The sequence below is a fragment of the Perca fluviatilis genome, chromosome 3 (genome assembly GCF_010015445.1).
Source record: "Perca fluviatilis chromosome 3, GENO_Pfluv_1.0, whole genome shotgun sequence".
Lineage (NCBI taxonomy): Eukaryota > Metazoa > Chordata > Actinopteri > Perciformes > Percidae > Perca > Perca fluviatilis.
The window spans coordinates 27,665,579-27,690,574 of NC_053114.1; the positions used below are offsets into that span (position 1 = coordinate 27,665,579).

The following is a 24,996-nucleotide window of genomic DNA, read 5'->3' on the forward strand; positions in this document are numbered from 1 at the left end:
TTAGGCTAAATGAGGCAATAAGCTACAGTGTCATCTACGTTGTTTGGCTCAGATATGCCCACACTAAAATATATTTCTGTATTTTAAGCTGGAAGAGCACATTGTGCACCTTCGAAATGAGCTGGACAGAGAGAGGGAAGAGAGAAACTACTTTCAGCTGGAGAGGGACAAGATCCATACCTTTTGGGAGATCACAGAGAGACAATTGGAAGAGGTCAAGGCTGAACGGAAAAACTTTGATAAGGACATTGAAGAGGAAGAGGGGCGTCACCAAGTAGAGATCAAAGTAAGGTTATTACATAAGTTCGGTAGCTACACAGTGAAACTGCAGTGTAGTTTGTCATTTGTGAAGATTACACATGGACAGATTTAATGAGTGAATACATTTTATATTGCACATTTGATCATTTTTCCCCACTAGGTGTATAAACAGAAGATGAAGCATCTCCTGTGTGAGCACCAGAACATGATATCTGAGTTGAAAGCAGATGGTTTAGTCTCTGCTCAGGTGGTGCAGAAAGAGCAAGAAGAATTAGAGACTCAGCTTCAAAAGGACATGAGGGCCATCATGGTCGACATGCAGGAGCTCGACAATGAAAACCTTGTCAAGGAGCTTGAACTGGTTGGTATTTCACACTATTTTATTGTTACACTTAAAGATCTGTGGAATTATTGTTTCTCTTTACTCAGACAGTAAGCATTAATGCTACAAATCCCAGTTTGGTTATCTTAACAGAAACATAATGAAGAAATGACTAAAACAAGGAGCATCTGGATGAAGCAACTCGCAGGTAAAGAACTAATCTCATTTTGAGTTGAATTCAACACCCTGTGCTGTCATAAACTAAGTGAGAGCCATCGTGTTGTGTCGCTGTTGGAGTAGAAATCCAAACCAAGTATGAGAAGAAGATGGAGTTGCTGCCACAAGAGCTGGACAACATGAGAAAAAATGCGACCATTGAGAGAGAGGATCATTGGAGCAGCCACATCACCACTCTTATAGAAGACCACGACAAAGCTTTCAGTGATGCTCATGCACTTGTTAATCGCATGCAACAGGATTTGGATATGAGCGATTCACTCAAGGTATAAGTGCACACAGTTGGCATCCTTGTCAGACTGACACCAAAGAAATTTCAGATTTTTTCTTCTGTTGATTATTTTCTTTAAATTTATCAGTTTTTTGTCTATAAAGTGTGTGTTTAAATAGCTTTTTTTGATTGATGGTCAATTTGTTATCCAATTCAAAATAATATACTGTACAACATAGAAAAGTCTAACCTGATAATGTTTGGGATTTTCTCTTAATAAATGACTTAAAATTGTTGACAGTTAATTTTCTGTCGTTTGACTAATTGTTACAGCAATAGTTCTGATCCAGTTATGTTTTTTTTTCTCTATGGCATCTTTTATTGGCTTTTCTTAGGCACAAATTGAAGAGATGAACACGAAACAGAAGGAGAAGGAAAAGGACCTGGTTCGTCTTTTGCAGGATAACAAAAGTCTTGCTGAGCTGCTCTCAAAAGTTTCAGACGAAAGTGCTGAAAATGAGAAAAAAATGAAATACTACGCAACTAAAAAGGTTGTTTGTGCATTTATATTTGGCGCTACCAGTGACTTAATTGGTGCTTTGTGTGGCATGTGTCTTAGTAACTGACATGTAACATACTGTACATGGGCAAGGTCAATTTGTGACGCTGTTTTTGACAGGATACCAAAGAAAGGGTAAAAAAAAAGGAGCTGGATGATCTGAAATTAGACTACGAGACACTGGAACAGCAATTCAGCAAGGTAAAAGCTAAGATTGAGTTCCACTGTATGATGTTGCTCAAATATTAGATGTGAGCCAAATACTTGTGTACTTGTTGGCAGTGTCCAAAATTAGCACCATCTACTAGCCAAATGCTGGTAAAATATGCAAGTGGCTGGTAGATTTGCTTCACTCACCAGCCAGAAAACAATGGTAATCTATTGAGTGGCTGGTAAAATTTGAACATTCCCTAGCCATTTGTCTGGTTGACAGAAAAGGAAATTTTGGGCCCTGCTTGTTGGTATTTATGTGAATGTTTTTTGTGTACGTGAACATGTCAAACAGCTTCAGCTGGAAAGGGACGAACTGTACACGATGTTCACTCAGAATATTCAGAAGGTGCAGCATAAAGCAGGTTTGAAGACCACGCTGCTGGAAAGGAAGGTGAAGGACCTGACAGATGTCCTGGAGAAGACGCAGGCTCAGCTTTTCTCTGTGCTTTCTGCCTTAAACATGGACCAAACTGCTCTTGATGGGGTCACTAACAAAATTGAGGTAAATTATCTTTGAAATAGTGTGTATGTTACGCACGTTGCCCTACTGTTAGTACAAGAACATACAAAAATTAAATGTTTTTTGCTTGTAGGAAAATCTTGACTCCAGTAATAAATCCATCAAGAACTTGCAGTATAAAAAAGCTCAGATCGCCCAGGTTAGTAGTTTGTTTACTTCCTGAAAGTGCTGTCATGCATTTGTTTAACTAATGATGGTGTTTAATACATTTTTGTAATGATATTTATACTTGTGTGTATCCTGCAGGCCCATAAGGATTTGCTGCTGACCTACGAAGCAAAGCAGAGGGCTTCTGGTGTCCCTGTGGAGGAGCTTTTCGTAAAGCCCTTTGAGAGCAGTCTTGCTGGGAAAATTCTGTAACAACACTTGGATCTTGGGTTTGCCCCAAAATGAGAAGCAATGAATCCAAAGACTGAACCATTTACGGCAAATCTCATTTTGTTTGCATCTGATCTCATTAGAATCTGACAGGTTTCTCATATTTTCCTTTGATACAGATGTCGATGTTCGCTAACAAAAAAATAACAACATGAAATATTGCTTTCTCTATCTCGTAATTATTTTATTTGGCATTTTGTAATTATGTGAAAATGGGAATTTAGACTTTAAGGTTCATCATGCCCTTGATTCACGCTGCCCTCCAAAGGCAAAAGTAAGTTACTGCAGAAGTAGTGAAAAAAAATAATATAATAATAATAAAGGGTTTGAAGTTCTCAGACAGACCGGCAAACTGTGTAACAGACCCCTTAAAATCATTGTGATTGAACGAACACAATAACTAAAGCTAATCCTCAAGGAAAACAGTATCTACAAACAAAATGTGACATTTCACTGCATTTGAACTACTTTGTTTAACAAAATAGAGTCTTTATGGACATTTTTTTTCTTTTATCCTTTCGCAAATTGTTCATAGAGATGCAATGTATTTTAGTATTGCGGTGTGTCTGTCCATATATTATTAAGATTTATATTGAAATTGATATAATAAATTAATCTAGAATGAAATGCATTTAAATATGTGATTTAAAAGAAGCTTAATTTAAGAGTCAGACACTGAGATGGCAGTAACTGATACTCTGCTAAGTTAGTTACAGTAGCTTTACAGGACTAGTTGAGCTGTTTTTGGTCTCTGATCTCTATTGTGGTTACTGCAAATGTGCTTCTTTTGCGCATAATAGTTTTTAAAATTTTCTTTTTTTTATGGTAAAACAGATTCTGGTCTTAGCTGAATTTGGACCAAATATGTAGTTACTGTGTTTGGCTTTTGAAGGGAGATTTGATTGCATTTCTGTTAATCTCAACTGATATGAAGTGCAGACAACTCAGTCAATTTAGCAACAAATAACAATCAGAATGTGGATAATAAGTATTTATGAGTTTATATTTCCATTGGAAACAGGGGGGCTAAAAGTTGGACTTAAACCAAGTATTCCAATCTCAACAGCTAGTTTCACCAGCTGATTTTTGCTATGCCTGAGTTTCCAGCAGAGAGAGGAGGAACGTATGGGGTGGATCCTGTTTCTCATTGAATATTCCTGTGGTGAATCGAGCCCTGCTGCACTGAGTGATCGCTGTTCCCCACAGTATCAATAATACAGGAGGAAGTTATTGTCTCTGTGCAGGCCACAGTATCATACAGCTAAAGCAAGTGGAGGGAGGCGGTGGTCCTTTCACTCAGCCCTCTTGGGTTTCAGAGCCTGCAGACAGTGGTCTGACTCTGGGGAGCGTGCCGCTGTGGCCTTGCACAGGGCTCAATTGTAAGTCTGCCTGACCGAAGGATAAGTGTGTCTAAACAGTGACAGCTTGCACAGTCTCTGCTGGCCCATCCGGTATGGTAAGACTACACCCACAACAAACCCAGAGTCACAAGATGAGTCCCAGCTGAGAGACAGCTCAATAGGGAATCAGTCAGTGGGAGACATTGGACAGTTAGAGAGTGGGATAGATATCCTGGGTGTGATTAACATGATCCAGATTTTCACCTTGTCTGAGCACCTAGCTGAGTGCCGTGACCTTCCTGTAGCCTCATGATGCCCCAAAAGACGTAACTGGGAACATAAAACAATATATTGTACAACCAAATAAAAGCAGTGACCTTAACGACTGAGCGGCAAGGCCTGTTTCAAGCGATTATGTTGTACACCTAAGCCTAACCACGCTTTCTTCCCCCTGCACATTGTTATAGAAAACATAATGTAGCATGGTAAGGTAACTCATGAAATATGAAGCCAACCCTTAACACCAGAGACAAAAAGCAAGTGCCCCAAACAGCTCAAAGCACAGAGAGAGATAGAGGACTCAGGTGGGAGGGGGGCAGGAGAGAGTGAATGGTAAAGAAAGTCAGAGTGATGGTGAAACGGAGAGTGCCACTCAGACAGAGGTCAGCTGCCAGTGTATTGATACCGCTGAGTTAGAGATGCTGGCAAAAGCTTGAAAGGATACTTAAAGAAATTAATGGATTGCAACAGTTGGTGAGTTCTGAATTTGTATTGTTGAATTATTGTTGTGAGTGATTACGGATATTTAAAATACTTTAAACAGGAACAGATATTTTTGATTCTTGTGAAACTGATCTCTTTGAGAATTCTGTATTTAAATATCTTGCCTCATATTCATAACTTTTCTTTGGTCACTCTTTTCAGTGTCACATACGGACCTACTTTGAATACGTCATAGTGTCATAGATTTGATAAGTTAAGTACATTACTGATACATGTGTCAGTGACCATGCAGTGAAAGTGGTAAGGTGATGTGGTGGCCAGTCATTAAGGTTTAATATCCCTCCGCTGAGATACTTTACTCCTTGAGTCCACCCCATCGCTGAAAATGAAAAAATAAAAAAACAGCATATGTTTAAACACAGGTTTTTTTTAAATCAATAGGAAATACAATCTGAAGAGAAAGATGTGACACCACTGTGTCACTGTGCATGTTGCCATGAGATGAAGATGGCTGAGAAAGGGCCAGGTATGGCCACTCTTACATTCACAAGCATCATAGTTTGTGCTGTTTTACTGGCACAAGGATCCCCTGAGAAGACAGGTGAGTGAACCACCAAATACAATAATTGCTAAAAATAATGCTAAAATACAATATTTGTGTGTTTATTACCACGTGTGTTTATTACCTGATGCTGGCTCAAGCTGTCTCTAATGCGACTCTTGCAGGAGGTGGTAAACAGGACCAGGGAGACGCCATTCTTAAGGAGATCATTTCAAAATGGAGTACAGGAAGTGGTTGGAAACCTCAGAAAGCTCCTCCAGAAACAAACCAAGACCAGTCTGTGCACCCTTGGGTGAGGAATATCATGGGGAGCCTAAAAACACTCGGCCTATTTCCCAGCAAGAACCTGCCTTCATTAAACAAGCCAATTGACAGGCACCGTCTCTCTGGCTTCCTCTACAACATCTCTCTCTACCTCCAAGAGATGGGTGCAGAGCTGGAGGAGGAACCGGCAGAGCCAGACCAGGAGCAGCTGTGGGAGAAGGTGCTGCATTACTTTCTCCAGTCTGAAGGGAGTGCTGCGCTGAACCAGTGGAACGGCCGGGTGCCACCCCGACCCAGTGTCAGAGTGCAGGACTGGTTTTTGTCCCTGCGGGGCAGCCCCCACTGGGACTGGCTCCTGGGGCTGCTGCAGAGTCTGATCAGTCTATCAGAGCGTCAGCCCCACAGACCCCTCTTAACTTTCTTAACTCAGAACTGGAGGACAGTAAGCGCTGTGTTTGAAGCTGCGCTGCAGGCTCTGCTCAGTGGGACCTATGGTCAGGCCAGTGCAGGCCTGCAGGGCTTTATCTGTGCTCTAAAAGGTCGTAGTGACTGTGCCTTCAGTGTAAGCTGGCTTCAGCAGCTGCTGCTTTTCCTAGAAACACGCAACTGGAAGCCTGTGGTCAGTTTACACCCAGCAGGGGAAGGTGCTGAACACAGGAGCTCAAGTGTGTTTGGACGTTTAAAGCCCTTCAGCTTGCCTCCTGAGGCCATGAGGCAGGATGGGTTGTCTGGAAATAAATCTCTGGAAGACTCGATGGCCCCAGAGGATGATCTTGACTCCATGCAAAGTTTCCTGCTTCAGGCGTTATCCCGTTCAGGTGGAGGAGAGCGAGGTGGCCAATTTGCACAGAAAAATCTTGCTCTGGTGCAGAGTTTGGATGGGCTGAGGAGGGGCCTCCTGCACAGAGTGGGTAGTTCTGTCTATGGTAACCTGAGAAAGAAAGTGTCACAAGTTACCATGGCGCTGCTTGATGATGTCAGCAGCCTGGTGGACGTGCCACAGCCCAAGGCTCGGGGCCGGTGCTCAGTTGGTGAGTATGTGGGGTAGTTGGCCTCAGAGGTTGTATGCACAATCTAAAGACATAAGAACTCTGCAACATTTAGACAGAAAGCTGAGTTAAAAACTTGGCTCATTCCTCATCATTCAGTGTTGTTCAAGTAACAGGCATTCATACACACAATCTGATTTATAAAATCATTAGATATACTGTAAGAGCACCCTCCAGTACAGATGCTGCTGATATGTTCTAACATTTGAATGCTTTGCTTCAGAGGATGATTCTGAAAAAAAAGCATGATATAACAAGTGTGCTGTTAACTAAATAACGTCAGTTCAAACATATAACAGGTAAAGAAGTAAATCATGCATTGTTGAGATCAGGGGTTCTCAAACTTTTTTCAATAATGTACCCCCTTTGAATTGTGTTTTTAAGCCAAGTACCCCCTGACCAGCGCAAAAAACATTTTTACATCTATATAAAGAGGAACGATACAGTGTCGCCAGTGATAGATTTACTAAGCAACAACCTTGTAACTGAAAAATATTTAAAAGCTACATTTCAAATGTTCAGAATCCATCACTTAATTCATTCATTATTGTAGTATAATTATGTTAGGAATTATGCATGACATATTTTAAATGAGCTTTTTGCAAAAGGTTCACGTACCCCCTGTAGTACTCCAAAGTACCCCCATTTGAGAAACACTGGTTTAAATTGTATTTAATGTTATTAACAGAGGAAACCTCTTGTTAAGAGCCTCATGTGTTTGGCCCTGGTTTCTATGGGCTCTTAAGGCAAAAACTTGGATAGTCATCATGGAAACATGAACTGGTCATGTGACAAGGGCTAGGAAGATTTTTATTCACAGAACTATACAAATTAAGTGCAATACAGTTACAATAACCTTGCTTCAAACTTCAACAAAGAAAACCTTGCTGTAAATGGTTTTCAGATAATAGGAAACAAAACAAAATACACAAATGCAATACACAATTTATTTCTTATAGCAACAAGTGCTACAGCGAGTTCAATATAATTCTAAAGTGGCCTGGTATCACCTGAAAGATACAGGAGAGACAGTGACAGTGACTGACACTGCTTTCAAATCTTTATAATCATCCTGGCTGGTGAAAGCATCTGTTGTTAGCCCAGCTAATCTCTTTATCCTCTCATTGATGTCAGTAACATTATATCTTGGGCATTGTTAGATGAGCTGCACTATTGCATCAGGCATGATCGTGTACTGCAGGAGCTCCCAGTTGCTTTTTCAACCTCTCATTCACTTTGATTTTCTGTTAATATGTGCTTTTCATTTGTCTTTTTGAAGGTGACCTGAGACAACTGATCCTATGGTAAGATATTTGAGGAATGTGGCTCACTATATCATCGCAGTCCACATATTTGGCAGTAAATTATAATATAATTATAATTCACATTTCTACCATTGTTCTGTTCACGCACATGTAGGGGGATAAGACATAATGTGACATGGAACATCCAGGCTTTGGGCGTTAGCTCCCATGGTCTCCCAAGCTCACTCCCATTCCTGTCTTGCCCCTCCACCGAAGCAGATAAACTAAGATCACGACTAACACCGGCCCACTCGTCTCCAAAAACAGGGCCCTCTTCACGAACAATCTCCAAACAAAAACACCTTCATGACATCTCTTCCACACCTCACCGCTCCCGCATCAACCTGCCACAAACAGCGAGAAAGAGAGAGAGCAACAAGCAGCAGAGAGAGATGGAGTACTACACCTCTATAGAAATCCTGGAGGCAGCGTGTAATGAATCCATCCCAGGCTTGACAGGCGTCTCCAACTTCACTGTGTTCCTTTACTGTAAACTGTTTGAAGGGGAGAACGGGTCAGTTAATCCTGCAGAGGCCCAGATGGGGCTCGACCTGCATGCCACATGCTCTGATGCAGCTTGGTACCTGTCTGCTGCTGAGGAGGACTTCCTTTGGGTTCATGTCTGCAGTGAGTACTTTGCCCATGAATTCAACAACACAGTGTGTGCCAACTCCTCTTTCTGGCTGCAGAGAGCACATCAGGTAATGGGTCACTTTTTTGCTGAAAAATAAAAATAAATATCTGTGGCATGACAAGGCATCCTGGGGACACATGTATATGTATTTGTGCATTGGTTGTTCATATTAACTTATTCTAACTTTAATTTTTGCAGGCTGCACTGACAAAGGACTACCATTTTTTTAACCTGACGAGTATAGACGACCTGTGCATGCAGCTGACAGGTGAGGCAACAGAAAGTCCGGTACTTGATGAGGACTGTCTGGCCCAGTTGGGCAGCAGGTTGCTTAGTGCCCAGGCTTTCAGACACTGCTTCCTGCCCAACAACTCTGTCCTGATCTCAGCTCTGTGCGGGAGTGGGTCCCCTGACTCGCACCAATCCTTGCCAGAGGGTAGCTGGGCCGCCGCGTACTGCTCCAAAATACACAACTTCTCCCATGTTGACACCATTGAGGAGACTTGTCAGTACAGGGTGTGGGCTGTGCATCATTTCACCAACTCCACCCTCCTGGAGCTCTGTGGGCAGACACATGGATTTAGAGAGTACATTTGTCTAAATGCCACACTCTACAATCAGCTGTTAACATCAGTGCCTCAGTTTGCTGATTTCTGTGCCGATCTTCAGGCAGAACTGGAGGGCAGGAAGTGCCTGCTGCAGAGGTTTTTTGACATGCTCCCGGCGCCGTATGAATTTGACACATCGCAGCTGTGTGTGGACCCGGCTCCAATGCTGGTGGAAGCTCTACACAAGCTAAGTGTGTGTGAGGTTGAGGGAGGGGAGCGTGAAGGGTTTTTAGTGGCACTGGGATATGTGTTGAGATTCCTGGACTTCATGGTGGGGCTCTCTTCGGGTCTGGACGAGGGGGAAAGAGAGGCGAGACAAGGTTTGGGTCAGGCCATCCTTCTCTCCAGTCTCCTTGACAACACCTCCTGGGCCGCACTGCAGCCAGAAGCTTCCATGAGCGTCCTTCACACCGTTGGAGTCTTCCTCCGCAGAGAGCAGAATGCCACTCTCAAAGAGGACCTTCTGAGCTGCTTCAGTGTAAGATAGCTGACTGACGAGCACACACACACACACACACACACACACACACACACACACACACACACACACACACACACACACACACACACACACACACGCACACACACACTCTTAGTGCGTCTCACTATCTTTGTGGGGACCTGTCATTGACATAATGCATTCCCTAGCCCCTTACCTTAACCTTAACCATCACAACTAAATGCCTAACCTTAACCCTTACCCTCACCCTAACCATAACCTAATTCTAACCCTAATCCTACAACCAAGTCTTAACCCTCAAACAGCCATTTAAAGTTGTGGGGTGCAGTATTTTGGCCCCACAAAGCTGTCCGGACCCCACAAGTATACTGTATTCCTGTTTTTTGGACCCCACGAATGTAGTTAAACAAGAACACACACACACACACACACACATACACACATACACAGCAAAGAGTGAATAACTTGTTTTTCTGTTACATTAGCCTGTCTTGTGGGACCTCATCCAGCGGGATGACAACTCATCTGCTCTGAGGTTTCTGCTTCAGGTACTGGCCTCTGCAGCTACACTCACAGATCACATCAGATCAGGTCAGTGAACTTTATATTTAGTTAAATCACTTTGTCTCGCCAGGAGTACCTCCGGATGCCAAGAGACAGCATTCGCACTCTAGTGATGTCTGCTGAAAAAGATGATGTTAAAAGATTTCTCTCTCATATGCATCAAAGTTGGGACCAGCTACAAGTTGAAACCGGCCAGGTTTGTTCTCAAACTCCCAACAAAACAGAGTGTACTATTATTGATTGATATTTTCTATTAAGTAAGTAATTGTGCAGGTAAAAGCTCTCATCTTTCTGTTGACTACAGTTCTACTCTATTGTAATCTCTTGTGCCGTATCTCTTTTATCTATGTCATGGCCCTTGCATAGTTAGAGGGCCAAATTGAATGCACATCAGTTTGTGTCCCGCTCTTTTGTTTTCTCTGTCAGGCGTCTCAAAAAGAGTTGCAGGCCATGGAAACAATGACTGCTGCTTTCATCCATAAGTTCCCCCGGGTGACCCCTGAATTGTTTGTGGACCTGTCTCAGTTTATTCCCTACATGTCTGTCTCTGACATCATGAGCTTCCCAGCCTCCCTGATAGTCAACGACAGTGTGTGAGTCACTGACACAAGACAGTTGCATTTAGTTTGATATATCTTACTGTTCTGATGCTAACAGCTTCTGTGTTGCTCTTTAGGTTGACAGCCATTCGTGAACACAGCTCAGGGATGAAGTCGCCGCAGAAAAAGGCCTTCGTAAAAAGACTCCTGCAGTCAAGTATGGTGGGGGATGTCCCGACGTGGCCACCATACTTCCTCAGTTCCATCCTCCCACTTCTGCCTTACCTCCCGGTCAGTCATTTTCAGCAACTGACATCACAACAGGTAAAACTCTTCTGCTGTATCTCTCTCACAGATGTTAGTAATCTCAGACATGGTGACGTGATTAGTAAAGCCATTGATCGGGGTTCTTACATGACCAGATGACAAATTACAGGGGAAAACCTAAATAAATGTGAACCAGATGCTTCCATACAGGGCACAATGACCGGAGATTAGTTTAACGAGTATTACAGATATGTGAATCAACCCAGTTAAACCTTTATCGTAGAGTTTTTGAGAAATGTGCTCTCCATCATCAAACACCAAACCATCACCTTACTACCCTAACTTTTGTTTTTGGCTTGTTTCAACATTTTATCTGTTGTCTTCTTTAGCTAACTCCTCTGGTAGAGTTGCTAGGCAACAGCAGTCTGGATGTTGTAAGGGGGCGTCATGTGCTCCGGACTCTCTTCAGCAAGAAGATTCTGACCAGTGATAACATATCAAGGTGGGACCCAGATACTTAATGTTTATGTCTATCTTTATGATCACTGAATGGCTGAGTCATCTAATGGCTGATTACAGTGCTTTAATATACTCCAATATGTTTCCACGTGATGGTTCTTATACAGAGCTTCAGTCCTGCAGTCAGTGTTGATTTTTGTTTGTGTTTTTGTCCATTGTACTATATTTGAAATAAAAAGTTTCATAATCTGAGGACATACTTGACATAAGTGTTGCCCCTGTTGACATGACCCCATAGATTATTTACTGACATCCAAGATTGGCGCCAATAAATTAGGTCATAGTTTGTTTAGGTATTGATGTGTGTTGCTATATCAGGTATGGAAAAATACATCACTACATTCTCTCTCTCTCTCTCTCTCTCTCTCTCTCTCTCTCTCTCTCTCTCTCTCTCTCTCTCTCTCGCTCTCTCTCCTTGTTTCCTGTCTGCCTATATTCTGTCTGCTATACAATAAAGCAACAATGCCCCAAAATAGAAAAAAAAGTGATAGCAAATGTCTTTTTGCAGGTTAGGAGTCCTTGCATGTTACCTGGATCCAGTGGATCTGGGTTTATTTCTCAAGGACTCAGCTGTGTCCTCGACTCTCTGGCAGCAGCTGGCTCAGTGCATGTCCAAGGGGTTTATCAGTACCAGCGGCAGGGTAAGCAGCACATGTTCTCTAGTAGCTCACTACAGAAAATCTGCTTTAAAATCTTCAATATCTGACTAACTCTGTTGAACCGTGTTTCATGGACAGCTGTCCTCTTGGTTGATACCAGCCATTGAGACCCTGAACCTCAGCAGCATGGCTCCCGCAGAGCTGTCTGCCCTCAGTGGTCTGTTACCTCAGTTAGGAGCTTCCTTCCTGCTGTCGCTCCCCTCACAGCAACTCCTGGAAATCCTCTCACAACCAGGATTACACAGATATTCCCCAGCACAGGTCAGCATGGAATTTGTTTTTCATTTCACATGTGTCTTCTCATCATTCCTATCGTGGGCGAGGTTGTTAAATGTTCACCACCATTTTGTAGAAGCTGTTAGTAAGCTGTAGGTCTCAAGTGCAACTGTAAATGTATAAAAATGAATAGCATTTACTTGAAAGTTTTCAAATTTGATTTAAAAATCAAATGAGTATTTTCTCTAAGATGCTGCAAAGAATTATTATACATTACTAAAAAGAAAAGCCTTGACAGTAATGAGCACTGTGGGGATTTTTTTTGTCAGAAATGTAATTCATTTTCTACCGAGTTTCTAGAGAAAAGAAGAGAATAAACATTCATAAAATATGTGACCTTCACCCAAAAACATCTGTTAATTCTTCAATACTTTCCTCAGGCTTTTCAAATTTTATCCAACATTTCAAAGGACACCAATGTAAGTAGACATTTTCAAACTCTTTTTTTTTGCTGAATTTCAGCCAGCTGCACTTTCATCACTGGGTTTTTCTCTCCCTGCCAGCTCACCATGGATAAACTGTGCAGACTGAAGCCGTTACTCTCTGGTCTCTCCCCTGCTGTGCTCAAGGACCTCCAGTGGCCTGAGATCACTGGAGCTGCCCACTGCCAGTGCTGGAGAGCCCTGCTAACTGAGCTTAAGCCTGGCCATAGAGCCATGCTATACAATGCAATGCAGGAGGTGACGGTGCTATTATCATCTCTTCATTAACACTTATCACTTCTCTTATCTTTTCATCTCTCCTTATAAATTAGCTGTGGCTCAGCTTGTTGTCACATTAAGAGTAGATTGACACAATGGAGGTGGATTTTTACTCTTATAGATAAACTTACTGAAAAATATCACATTAAGTAAAAACTGTGGCCTAACTAATCTGGCACTAGGGTTTCCAGAATGTGTTCATTTGATCCGCATGTGTGATACCTGCTTTGTGTTGCCTTTAAAGGCTTCTGGTTTCTTTGTTGTTGTTGTGTCAACAGGCTCTACACAGAGACTTGCAGAACATCACTCAGCAGGTAAACTGTCTATTACCGTTTGTCCCTCTGAGGAAGCTGACAGAAACCTTAAATGGAGAAACAATCCTGAGAGATGTCCGCCTGTACAGAGACATTCGCTGGTCGCCACAGCAGGTGCATATTTCACTTTAACCTACCTGTGTTTGCTGTTTCACACTGCATTCATATGACAACAATAGATTGGCAGTTTTTTGACTAAAGAAGAAAATGTTACCAGCTTCGGTCTTTGGTCCCATTAATCTGCAACTCATTGGTTATGCTTCAGATGAACCTTTCAGGATATTAATACGCCACACGCATCAGCTGCCATCAAGCTAATTAGTTTGGATGTAGTACAATGGTGTGGAGGAGTGTAGCATAAATTAATAATGGCTACCTTAAAGGGATTTAGTCACAGCCAAGTGTGTATTTCATCTCCTGTTCTCGGCCTAACAAGACCTGAGTCAAATCAATAATGATTGCCCTTTGCAGTTAGTAGTTGCTCTGAAATGTATTGTGACACTAAACATCAAACCTAAAATATTGTATTTAAATAACCCTGAAGTAAAATGTTTTAATAGCCCGTTATTTGTGTGATTACAAATTTGTAAACATCCTTTTATGGTTAGTTTAACAAATATTTTGCGAGATTGTAGTGGCCATATATTTTTCAGCAACATGCCCCTGAATTCAAACAATGTGATAGTCATCAGAGTGATTTGGGGTTTAACCTTCAACTGATGCCACTGCACACATATACAATATAGTATATACTGTATATTGTGGTTCAGTCATATCAGTGATATACCATCAGTATAGCATTCCAGATCCAGTCTGGAAATGTTTCACTGTGTAGCTAGATTTGAACAGCTTTTTAAGAAAACTAAAAGTTTTAAGCGATCCCTAAAAGTTCAACAGATAGAAAGATACTTTATTTATTGTCGGGGGGGAACTTCTCATGTCGCAGCAGCAGTGCATGAATGAAACAACACTGAAAAAAGAATAGTGCAAAGAAACAAACATCAAAAGTACAAGTACTCAGATAAGAGTTGAAAGTAATAAGTAAAATGTGTGCTCTTTAAATGTATGTGCATGCATACAATGTGCAAATTGCTGTACGGGGCATAATGGATGTAATTACGAGTTCAAAAGATGTATTGCACTTTCCCAGAGCTACAGAGAAGGTAATCGCGACTCCAGTTTGAATTAGTAATGTTCATTACACACAGTGCATTAAGAAACAGTTGGATGGAACAAACAATACAATGACAATTTTACTATTCTTTAGAGTTTTACCAGTGCTGAGTCTAATGCTTAACCTCATGTTAAGCTGCGTGTTAGATTCTGAGAGGTTTTGTGTATAATAGTACACTCTGAATCTGAGAGTGGCACAAAAGGAAAGCTCATGCAGTATTCAAAATGGAAAGAGTTCATCCTCTGGGATACATGAATGTTTTGGCGTAACGCTGGCTTTAAAAGGATGGTGATGGGATCATCAGAAACATGCGTAAACCCCAAAATCAATACTCAATGCCCATAGAGTTAAAAGCTAGCTTTTTAAAGGATGTATTTAGTCCTTTATATATCAGAGCAGCAAATTAATTTTATTTTGAAAGGATTACAACAGTATACATGTCTTTTTTTTAATTGTTTTTACAGCCAATGAAGTATCAAAACATCCTCTGAAACAACTCAAAGCAGTCTTTTTCTTTCTTTTTTTTTACTTAGTATGTTCACTATGTCATACTTACACATGTACCAAAATATGTGTCCAACTTGTGGGCAAGCACACATGTCTAAAAGTGGCTAAAACATGCAAAACAAATACTGGTACAATTGGTCTTTTTATAATAACTACAATTTTTAATGTATCTTCTTTGATTAAAATGCCAAGTCTGACATTTTTCTTTTTGTTTGGACAGGCTCAGCTTTTGTTCAAAAGGATCCACAAATTTAAAAACATTACCAGCAAGATTGTGAGGTAAGTTGGATGTATTGCACCAGAACATTCAGATCTATAACTTTAATCATTAAGTCATTTTACCTGCAAACTGAATAAAAGATTCAAAAGTCACAATCATTTTTAGGTCAGATACTCACTCAATATACAATTTAAATCACAACCTCTCTTTTACTTTTAGGGATCTAGGTCATATTGCCAGTGGAACGAGTTGTGACTTTTTGAGGCTTTGGAGCAACGATACAGATTTTGCAGAACTGCTTCAGTTTGTTAGTGAGCTGCCTGGAGGCACGAGACCTGCTCTGGTGAGGAACAAATACTTTAGCACTCCTCAAACTCTTTATCATAGTCTCGGATACGCAGCCATGGTTCATTAGTTTGTTGTTTTTTATATTTTAATATATTTATATTATAGATTTTTATAATTCTAACTAGTTCAGATGTGTTTTGGCTGTGTTACCAGCGGAAATGTATCATAGACGAACTGAGAAAACAACCTGAACTCGACCTCAGTGCATTGAGCTCTGGGTTTGCTGCAACTTTACCGTAAGCATCTTCTTATCAAATGTAAATATTTCACAGTTTATCCAAAGATAACTACATTCACACCTCTGCTCTGTTCTTTTCCAGGGTGACGATGATAGAGGACCTCTCTAATGCATCCTTCAGAGCCATTCTGGACCACATTCAGGCACACTTTGCAGATTTCCTCAGAATGCCACATTACAAGCAGACTAATTTAGCAGAGAAAGCTGTAACTGAGCTGGTAAAACACCATCATTAACTACACAAATACTGCGTTTACTGCCTATCCTTACATGATGTGCAGGAGTTGACACATTGCTGTTTTAATGCGATTAAAAAAACAGTTGCTGCATATAATTTATTTTCAGAACTGGAACTCAGAGATGCTATTTCTGGTTTAATGAAATCAGGGCGTGCGTCAGTGATGGTGACTCATATATTTGATTGGTATTAACACATGAATGGGGCAGAAAGAAGAAACCACATTTGTTAGTTCAGGCTTCTCAAGAAAACATGCACGCACGACACACACACACACACACACACACACACACACACACAAACATAAAGAGAGAATAACCGTCTTCATCCTCTCAATAGCTGTTCACACAGGTAAAGTCATATCAGCGTGAAATCCCTGTAATCCAGACCCACTGACTGTATGTGCTGCTCTGCAGGGCTCTTCTCAGGCTGAGGGGAAGATTGAAGGCACCACTCTGGACTTCCTGGGGCCTTTACTGCCTTTCTTGGACCGGGACAGTTTGGCTCTGGTGGACAGAGGAGCTCTGGCTCTGCGGCTGGAGGAGATGAGAAGTTTCTGCCTTCCTAAAGAGTCTGTGAGAGATATTAGTGCTCTGCTCACTCAGAAAGACCTGCTCGGGTAAATAAAAACACATCTGCTGAAGAAAACACGACATGTCCTTGTCATGAATCAATGATATGTCGAGAGCTTAATTTCAGTCATTATTTAAAAAAAGGTTATTGGCTGCACACATAAAACCGAAAAGAGTTGGAACTTTACAGAAGAATTTCAAAAGCGATCTATTTTTTATTTGTTTCAGGACTATTTTTAATGACAACTATATAGCACATATCTTGTCACATGTCATGGTTATGACACCTCTGTAAAAAATATCTCAAGAGATTGACTTCAAAATGCTGCCAATAATTATATTTTTGGGCTACACACTTACAACAACAACAACAACAAAAACCACAACTGCAGACCAAAGTAATGATTCAATATCAAGATAAGAATGAAATACTTCTTTCCTGTGTTTCATGAACAGCCATTCCATTTACTGATCAGCTCATTAAACACAAATAACAGCTGAGGCTGATGGGAATGTCATTACTTTTGTAGGTATTTGGTTAAAAAAAAACAGACAAATTCAAATGTCAACCTAATGATGGTGCTAGATCAAAAGTTACAAGATACCAAAGTTATTACAGTTCATCCTGTACTACATTTTCCACCATACAGCTGTTGATATATTTCACTCAAAACCACTTATGTGAACATTGTGGTGGCACTAGTACAAAAATCCGATGATGACCAATGCCATTAGGAATTATCCTCTGAGGAGCATGAATGTCTGTACAGATGGCAGTCCTTTCAACAGTTGTTGCAATATTTCAGTCTGGACCAAAGCGGTGGGCTGACTGACTGAAGATATGTGTACTTGTTTTGCCAGGGATCCATCCAAATGGCGAGTTGGGGATGTGGAACATTTGGGCAAGCTGGTGTTTTCTCTCTCAACAAAGCAGATTAACTCCATCCCACTGGTAGGCAGGCAAAAGCATCAACCCAAGCAAATAATTAATTTCATTGCACTTTAAATGTTTTTTCTAAAACATAGCATGATAATATGTGTTTTCCCCGTGCAGACGGTGTTGAATAAAGACACAGTAGAGCAGGTCCTGGTGGGTCAAAGTCACTGGGAGGACAGTGTGGTGGGTGGAGTCTGTGTTACCCACTGTATGGACCAGCATCATCAGAGACAGCAGACTCAGAGTCTCATACGAGGGATTGTCAAAGCACGGAGCAGGAGGGCTAAAGGTTAAATTAATATTTCACTTGTAGAGCTGTTGTAATGCTGTGTCTCATGCTTTGTGTAAGTTCTTAATTATATCCGTGCACTGAATTCACTGGCGTCTCTTCGAGCAGTGCCAGTTCCAAGCTGTGCAGACATCAGAGGGACGTTTCCTTCAGCTTGGACATCCACTCAGCTCAGCCGCATGTCACAGGAGGATCTGAAACAGTGTGTAGAAGTTTTTGGTCAGGACACTTCAATGAGCCCTGAGCAGCGGCGCACACTGTGGGCGAAACTCAGGAAGGTCAGTAAAACTGCGAAAGACCACATGAAGTTAAGATGCATTACTCAAATCATCATCTTGTCTCAGAGTCTGACTTGTGGTGCAGCAGTTCTTTCCCCCTCCCAGCTAAGACCTTGTTCCCATCAAGCGTATCTCAACATCAGAGCACAATTCTTGGTAAATTTGTGGTGTTTTTTTTTTTTGCAGGCTGGTAGGACATCTAAGTAAAATGTGTCGTGTTTTAACGTCAACATTATCTGTGGTTGAAACATGTTCTGGTTCTTCACTCAATCCAGTCCTTCAGTCCGGTGAGAGAGCTGAGAGCAGATCAGGTGCTGGCTCTGGGCCCAGTGGTGACTGAGATGGGAGAAAGAGAGCTTCACGATGCCAGTCCCACTGATCTGGGTGTGTTGGTACATTTGGGGACACTGACAGACTGGAGCCCTAAAAAGGTTTTGAATTTTTTCATGCTGATGTAAAACTTCAAATAAATATAAAGAATCTCCTCCTGAAGACTTAAACATGTCCATTAGTGTGTGTTTAAGGTTTCTATTTTATTTATTTTTTCAGATGAGAGCGGTGATTTTAAGTATGATGCGGAAACGCAAACTAAGAGTGGAGCAATTAACAGCTGTTGATCTGGCAACATGTGGCCATCTGATGTGTGGTCTGTACCCCTCAGAGATCAAAAGACTGAGCCCCTACAACCTCAGGTCAGTCAAATACAGAAAGCAGGGGTCTTCGTTTTCAACGGCCAGGGACCCTTTAACTTAAAGATAGACCGAGTAGGAACCCCTTCCTGCATTGTATACAATTGAGTTGCATATTAAACTGGGCCGAATGGATGAACATCATGTTTTAATATTAAACATACATGTGGAAGGCACAGTGAATCTTTAAGCCTAACTGTACGGCTACCATAGTGGCTAGCTTACCTATAGTAAGCTTATCTTCAATATGTAAATATATAATTTTTTTTCACAAATAGGCCAATTTATCTTTGCTATTGATATGTTGGATTCATATTAATGTATATTTTCAGACATTTAAATTTTTGAAGAAAAAAAATAACTAAATATTTTTTTTAATAATTTGGTGGCCCCCCTGCACTAACTCTGAGGACCTCCTAGGGGTCACGGACCTCCTGTTGAAGATCTCTGACATAAAGTATAAACTTCCTCTAGCACAACAAAACTAAACAACAGTTGTAATAGCTATAAAAGAAGGCTCAGCAATATGTCATCAAAAATAATTGTGATATATATTTATAAAATACAGGTAAATGGCATCAAAACATAGTGGAGCATGAACAAAGATGGACGTATACAGTCCAAATACAGCTAATTTGTATACAAGATAGTAAGTACATTATGCACCTACATAGCAGTAGGCCTACTTAGCAGCAGTGAAATCCTTCTAATGCCGTAAAAGAACTGCTTTAGGTTTCAGAGAGTCATCAATTGATTTCACATCCAGCTATTAACAGATGCTTACTAACAGGAGGCTGGTGCACATTTCTTAGCAGCACCACCCTCATAAAACATTTTGCATACCCCCAGAGGAGGATAAAGTCCTAATTTTTTTCCCTCACACTGCAGTATGGCAGTCCTTTTCCTGCGGGAGATGTCCCTGCCATGCACAGAGCAGCAGATGGAGGCGTTGACAAGCCGTTTGTCCAGACCTGAGGCCTTTGGTCCAGTCAGTGCTTGGGGACCAGAAGTTTTCACTGAAATTGGAACATTGGCAGGTACAGTAGGACACAATATCCCTCGGGATATAAACATTTTTGTAATTAACTTTTTTCTTTTTATTGTTTTTTCCCCTCAAAGAGTGAGGAATATGGGAGGAGGCTTTTGGATGGATAGGAGCAATTAAAAATATCCCTGAGGGTATAAAAGTTTAGGAAAACTTTTATACTTCTTGTCATTTGATGTGAGGAGCATTAATTGTCTGACTACGCAGTGTTTGCGTCTCTGTTCAGTGGGCCTGGAGGACATGCTGCTGTCGGCTCTGGTACAAGAACAAGTGGAGGGAATCACCCCAGAAGCCATCGCCCTGATGTCTCCAAAAAAGATGGCAGTGAGTTTCACCCATGATTTTAGGACTATTCATTGTTTAGCTTCAGTATAGAGGTACATCTATCAATCAATCAAACAATCAAAATTTATTTATAGAGCACTTTAAAATTCAAAGAGGACACAAAGTGCTTTACAGTAAAACAATAATAGAATACATAACAGCCGTAAAATACAAAACTCACACGACCCATATAATACATATACATCTATAAGTATTACCAATGGCAAATTTGGCTGAATTGTTCAATTTTGAGATATCACATTTAACTCATCTAACAAGTATAGTCTCATAAACTATAAAATATGATGTAACAACTATGAACACATATTTTAGTTTCTTCTTTTTCATAAATAAGCTACTTTTATCAACTTTGTGTTTTTTTTCAACCCACCATTTGTAGATGTAACTACCACATTTTACACATTTTTCCTCACAATAACTGTCATTGGTTTACAGAAGTGTTTTATATATTTTTATGATATTTAAAAAGAACATAAATTAGGTCTTTGTCGTGATGTGCCATATAAAATGTAACTGAACAAAATATTTTTATATTTTTTGCTTTCTGTAAACTACTAATGACTCATTTCATTTCATGTTTATTTGTATAAGAACACATATGTAGCATAAACCTATGCCACACACCACAGCATTTATAGCCTAAGCTAATTTGCAATGCCCGTCCCTAGATGGGCCTTTAAAAGACATTAAACTCAACAACTAATACATAAAAGACAGAACACAAACTCAACTATAACTCTTACTGAAACTGGCTGAATCCGCAACTTGACAATGTAAAGCAAAAGCAAACCCACTGCCTTATCCAAAGAGACAATCTTAATAAATTGGGAAATATAGAAAATGACTCAGAGACTTATTGGCAATTGGTGCAGGGAGCTTAATGACCTCAAGCAAAATCATACTGGATAAAGTGATGCCTGGACACACATAAGAATATACATAATTAGTGAGGAGAAAAACTGAAGTAATGGACATGTAGAATATATGATCTGATTTGGGAAGAAGGATATTTAGTGCACCCTACATATTGTGCATGTACTGTGTGTTTTGAATGTTTAGATATGTTTATATATCATACTCATATAAAGAAACTGAAGTATAGTACATTTTACAGAACATTTCTTAAACTATTATATGAAAAAAAAAGATGTCAACAAGTGTGACAAAATATACACAGAGTGCCTCCTCTCACATTGTGAGTAAGTCAGTATGTGTGTTGGGTGTGTGTCGGACAGGTGGTGTTCAGTGCAGTTCAGATGTCGTGGCTGAGTGCGGAGCAAGCGTGGGCTGTCACTGAGGAGCAGTGGGCAGAGCTGGACACCGAGCAGAGGCACGTTGTCGGACTCGCTCGATACGAAGGAGACGTCCTGCTGGAGCTAAGAGGTGTGTCTTGAAAAAACATTATGTTGACAAAATGTCCTTTTAACAACCTCCTTCATAATGAGACTGTTAGAGCATATGCTGTACTTTAATTATGGTAATCCTTGTTTCCACTAACCAATATGATTTTTATGTTGTGATAATAAGGTGGTGATAAATGCTCCGTTTGTCTGCTTCAACAGGGAGAAACTCGGCTCCAGTAGGAGACAGCTTCACTATACGCTCACTGGCTCTGTGCCTCTTTTTATGGCAACTTATTTAACAAGCTGGAACGAATGGAATTGTCCCCTGACCCCCCTTGGTATCATCATATTTGTACTTACAAATAAATATTTTGAACTGTTCTGTTCCCTTTGTGCATTGGTCCTTAAATTTACTTCACTCTTGATTGTGCTCTACTGCACATCTTGACAATATGTAGATAAGTGTATGTAGTTGTAGTACAGCATGTATAATATTTTTTGTTAGAACAATCAGAGGAAACAATGCAATGATTAATGTTTATTTGATAGATGAAAGGGGCTTTCCAAACTTTACAGGTTGTGTGATCAAGCAAACATACTTGAGATTATAATTTATTAAATAAAATATCTTGAAACCTTTCCCTTAAACAGACACTGGCGTCTATAAAAGAACTTTGAAATCTTTCTACCATTTATTTTTAACATCTATTGACGCACAAACCTGTCTACCATGGTCCACGTGACATCTATGGCGACCTACCTTCTACTAGGATCTACAGTAGTTTGTTATTTTCATTCTAGAAATGCTGCATATTTGATGTATCAATCCTTTCAAAGTAAAATACCTGTCCTCTTTGGTAGCATATTTTATACCTCCTGTATGTTTTATCAAATACAATACATTCACTTAATTCTATAATATGTGGTATATTTCGGTACATTTAATTATATAATACTGGAATAGTGTGTGTTTCTTTTTTAAACTTTTTGACATAAAAGAGGTAATGAGTAAAATGTCAGAATGCTGATGCTCCTGCCTGCAGGTATTTTTGATTTCTTGAGTGTGGTACTGCAATACAAATGAGAGTAAAATACAATAATTACAGTCAGCCTGTGCAATGGTATTACTGAACTGTTATACTACACAGTGAAACTTTTAAGCTTTCAGGATTTGTGACTTTAAGGAGCAAAGTAAAAACAAAGTCAAGTTAATAATTTTAAGGCAGAGAGGAAACTGTCATGTGAGCCTTTATATGTTTTAATATTTAAAAAAACATATAAGACGATGTAGAAGGAAAGAGGCCGGATTACCAACCAGGCAAAGCGACTGCAACTGCCCCAGGCCAGGGGCCCCAGGTTTACAGTCTGTCAATTGCTTTTTGGTAAGTTAATTCATTGCACATTTGTTAAATAATCTGACCCACTAAACTACAATATCAATAAAGGTAGCATGCAGCATTAGCTAATTTTGTGGCCTTGCGTTGTACAGGGCCATGTGTGAAAATTTAATTTTGATAATAGTTGTATAATTTAAGCAGGTGCTAAAATTTAGCATGGTGCATATTTCTTTTTTTAATATTACTTTCTGAGCACTTGTTCCTTTACAGTATTACAGTAGTTCCAGTAGAGAGATTTCAGGAAATGAGGAGAGAGAGAGGCAGAGAGTGACAGATTAATGATGCTTTAAGGATCCCCAGGCTGAATGTGAACTAGGCACATTGCGGTTCATGGTTGACTGCTAGGGCAGCCCAAATGCATATTTCTAATTAAAGTTGGGTCTCATCAAATTATCATATATATTATAACTGTCTGACACACAGGAAACCTGGGACCAGATAGTTTTACTCCAGCGTAGGAGGCCACTGGCTGGTCTGGGGAAATAATGAAGCTTCCACGTATAGTCTACATTGTGTTTAGTGAAAACTTAGAGGTCTCAGGATACATACACACTGCACAGTGGCAGGGAGGAATGTCTGGAAGTCAATAGGGGCCTAAAGACAATTTTTTTGCCCGGGGTCCCCCAAACAGGTTGATCTGGCCCTAAGAAATCTTTATTTATTGTGCGTGTTCCAGCCACAACAATTTTCTCAATGAAGATGGTGCTTTCTGGCATTTTACTGGGCATCTATTAAGTGTTTTACTGTAAAAAAAAAAAAAATCTATCTATCTGTGAATAAATATCTTGTTTTGCCAGCTTCAGCATGAAGATTAAGGTGCTGTTCCGCTTGTGACCAGCAGATGGGGGTGTCGCAACGCTGCTGGCCGGTAAGTAGGTGTTGCTCTAACGTCTCCACTCTGTCCACGGCCGTGACGTATTTCCTGGGGCTTGAACGGTCCACTCGGCGCTACACCAGAGGGGTATCATGACTATTTATAACCAGCTATTCTATCTTATTAATTTTTCAGTCGCTTCACCGTGCCGTCGTCGGTTCTAACACCGAGGTGAGAGACAACAACAACCCGGGGCGGGCAGGGGGTAAGGGGAGGGGGGGAGGGGGGGGGGGGGGGGGGGGGGGCGTTTGGGGGGGGGGTGGTGTTGGGGGGGGGGGGGGGGGGGTCGGCGAGTTTGCCCCGGGGCCTTTTTACCCGGACCCTGACACCGGACAGGACGGCGTGTTGTTTATTGATCCCGGTGTGTGTGTGTGTGTGTGTGTGTGTGTGTGTGTGTGTGTGTGTGTGTGTGTGTGTGTGTGTGTGTGTGTGTGTGTGTGTGTGTGTGTGTGTGTGTGTGTGTGTGTGTGTCGGCTCGCGAAGGGGGGATCTCACACACTCACTCACGCCGAGGTGACGTCGACTGCGCCGTGTCCGGTTTCTGTGGTTGTTCCTGCGAAGAATTGTGTTCGTGCTCCACACTGCTCGCTCGGTACGAGTAGTAAAATGTAGCTAAGGTCGGAAATGTTCGTCAGGGCTGGATGAGAGGAGAGGAAAAGGGGAGGCACCTGTGAGACGGAGCAGGTCAGCCTACCGCGGTGTCAAGTTTACGTTAATCCCGGCGAGGTACAGTTCCAGACATATTTGTCAAGCGGAGGAGTCCTCATCGGTTCAGCTCCAGCATTATGATTACGTGTTGTTATCACGGACTTAACGTGTGAGGTGAGTCAAACAACCGCAGACTCCTATCAGCTGGTGTATTTAAACCTCTTAACTTTAGCTTATGAACAAAGTATTTGGCGTTACAGGCCGGAGCGAGAGAAGTTTTCCGCCTCCCTGAACTGTAACTGCAGTTCATGTTTATGTCATTTTTATAGCACGGTACGTGTTGTTGTTTACACGTGCAAGCTCATAGGAA

General features: G+C 41.0%; 4 protein-coding genes across 5 annotated transcripts in view; all 4 read left to right on the forward strand.

Annotated features, from left to right (window-relative positions):
- Nucleotides 1-3,061, forward strand: part of gas8 (growth arrest-specific 8) — a 4,638-nt gene extending 1,577 nt beyond the window's left edge. The window contains exons 3-11 of one of the 2 annotated variants that reach the window (XM_039795012.1): nucleotides 89-286; nucleotides 422-622; nucleotides 737-791; nucleotides 884-1,086; nucleotides 1,427-1,582; nucleotides 1,711-1,791; nucleotides 2,087-2,305; nucleotides 2,397-2,462; nucleotides 2,570-3,061. In XM_039795012.1, the coding sequence (XP_039650946.1) occupies nucleotides 89-286; nucleotides 422-622; nucleotides 737-791; nucleotides 884-1,086; nucleotides 1,427-1,582; nucleotides 1,711-1,791; nucleotides 2,087-2,305; nucleotides 2,397-2,462; nucleotides 2,570-2,683 (1,293 nt within the window). In that variant the 3' untranslated portion in view covers nucleotides 2,684-3,061. The remainder of the gene's footprint in view (nucleotides 1-88; nucleotides 287-421; nucleotides 623-736; nucleotides 792-883; nucleotides 1,087-1,426; nucleotides 1,583-1,710; nucleotides 1,792-2,086; nucleotides 2,306-2,396; nucleotides 2,463-2,569) is intronic. The other variant, XM_039795013.1, reaches the window with a different exon arrangement.
- Nucleotides 3,062-4,942: 1,881 nt separating this feature from the next.
- LOC120556493 lies at nucleotides 4,943-6,295 on the forward strand. The gene is made up of 3 exons (XM_039796139.1): nucleotides 4,943-5,365; nucleotides 5,491-6,234; nucleotides 6,276-6,295. Exons 1-3 carry the CDS (start codon nucleotides 5,266-5,268, stop codon nucleotides 6,293-6,295), a joined length of 864 nt encoding a protein of 287 aa, XP_039652073.1. The 5' UTR covers nucleotides 4,943-5,265.
- LOC120555864 (stereocilin) lies at nucleotides 5,960-22,042 on the forward strand. The gene is made up of 28 exons (XM_039795008.1): nucleotides 5,960-6,621; nucleotides 7,919-7,943; nucleotides 8,059-8,644; nucleotides 8,776-9,663; nucleotides 10,131-10,193; nucleotides 10,280-10,405; nucleotides 10,636-10,802; nucleotides 10,886-11,072; nucleotides 11,405-11,517; nucleotides 12,043-12,175; nucleotides 12,272-12,454; nucleotides 12,850-12,888; nucleotides 12,973-13,149; nucleotides 13,449-13,598; nucleotides 15,386-15,444; nucleotides 15,605-15,728; nucleotides 15,887-15,969; nucleotides 16,054-16,189; nucleotides 16,626-16,828; nucleotides 17,643-17,733; nucleotides 17,836-18,007; nucleotides 18,116-18,285; nucleotides 18,561-18,716; nucleotides 18,835-18,977; nucleotides 19,863-20,011; nucleotides 20,246-20,343; nucleotides 21,600-21,747; nucleotides 21,927-22,042. The coding sequence occupies exons 1-28, from the start codon at nucleotides 6,300-6,302 to the stop codon at nucleotides 22,004-22,006; spliced, it is 4,971 nt and encodes a 1,656-aa protein (XP_039650942.1). The 5' UTR covers nucleotides 5,960-6,299; the 3' UTR covers nucleotides 22,007-22,042.
- A 2,465-nt stretch (nucleotides 22,043-24,507) lies between these two features.
- Nucleotides 24,508-24,996, forward strand: part of furina (furin (paired basic amino acid cleaving enzyme) a) — an 81,743-nt gene continuing 81,254 nt past the window's right edge. The window contains exon 1 of the mRNA XM_039795018.1: nucleotides 24,508-24,800. The gene's annotated coding sequence lies outside the window, so the exon portion shown is untranslated. The remainder of the gene's footprint in view (nucleotides 24,801-24,996) is intronic.

Excerpts from the sequence above, each read along its gene's own strand:
- LOC120555864 (XM_039795008.1), top strand. The coding sequence starts at position 6,300 with ATGAGGCAGGATGGGTTGTCTGGAAATAAATCTCTGGAAGACTCGATG. Across the intron at positions 16,829-17,642 it reads ACTCAGAAAGACCTGCTCGG|GGATCCATCCAAATGGCGAG; the intron begins GTAAATAAAAAC and ends TTGTTTTGCCAG. Across the intron at positions 17,734-17,835 it reads AGATTAACTCCATCCCACTG|ACGGTGTTGAATAAAGACAC; the intron begins GTAGGCAGGCAA and ends TTCCCCGTGCAG.
- LOC120556493 (XM_039796139.1), top strand. The coding sequence starts at position 5,266 with ATGAAGATGGCTGAGAAAGGGCCAGGTATGGCCACTCTTACATTCACA. Across the intron at positions 5,366-5,490 it reads AGGATCCCCTGAGAAGACAG|GAGGTGGTAAACAGGACCAG; the intron begins GTGAGTGAACCA and ends CGACTCTTGCAG. Across the intron at positions 6,235-6,275 it reads TTTACACCCAGCAGGGGAAG|CCCTTCAGCTTGCCTCCTGA; the intron begins GTGCTGAACACA and ends GGACGTTTAAAG.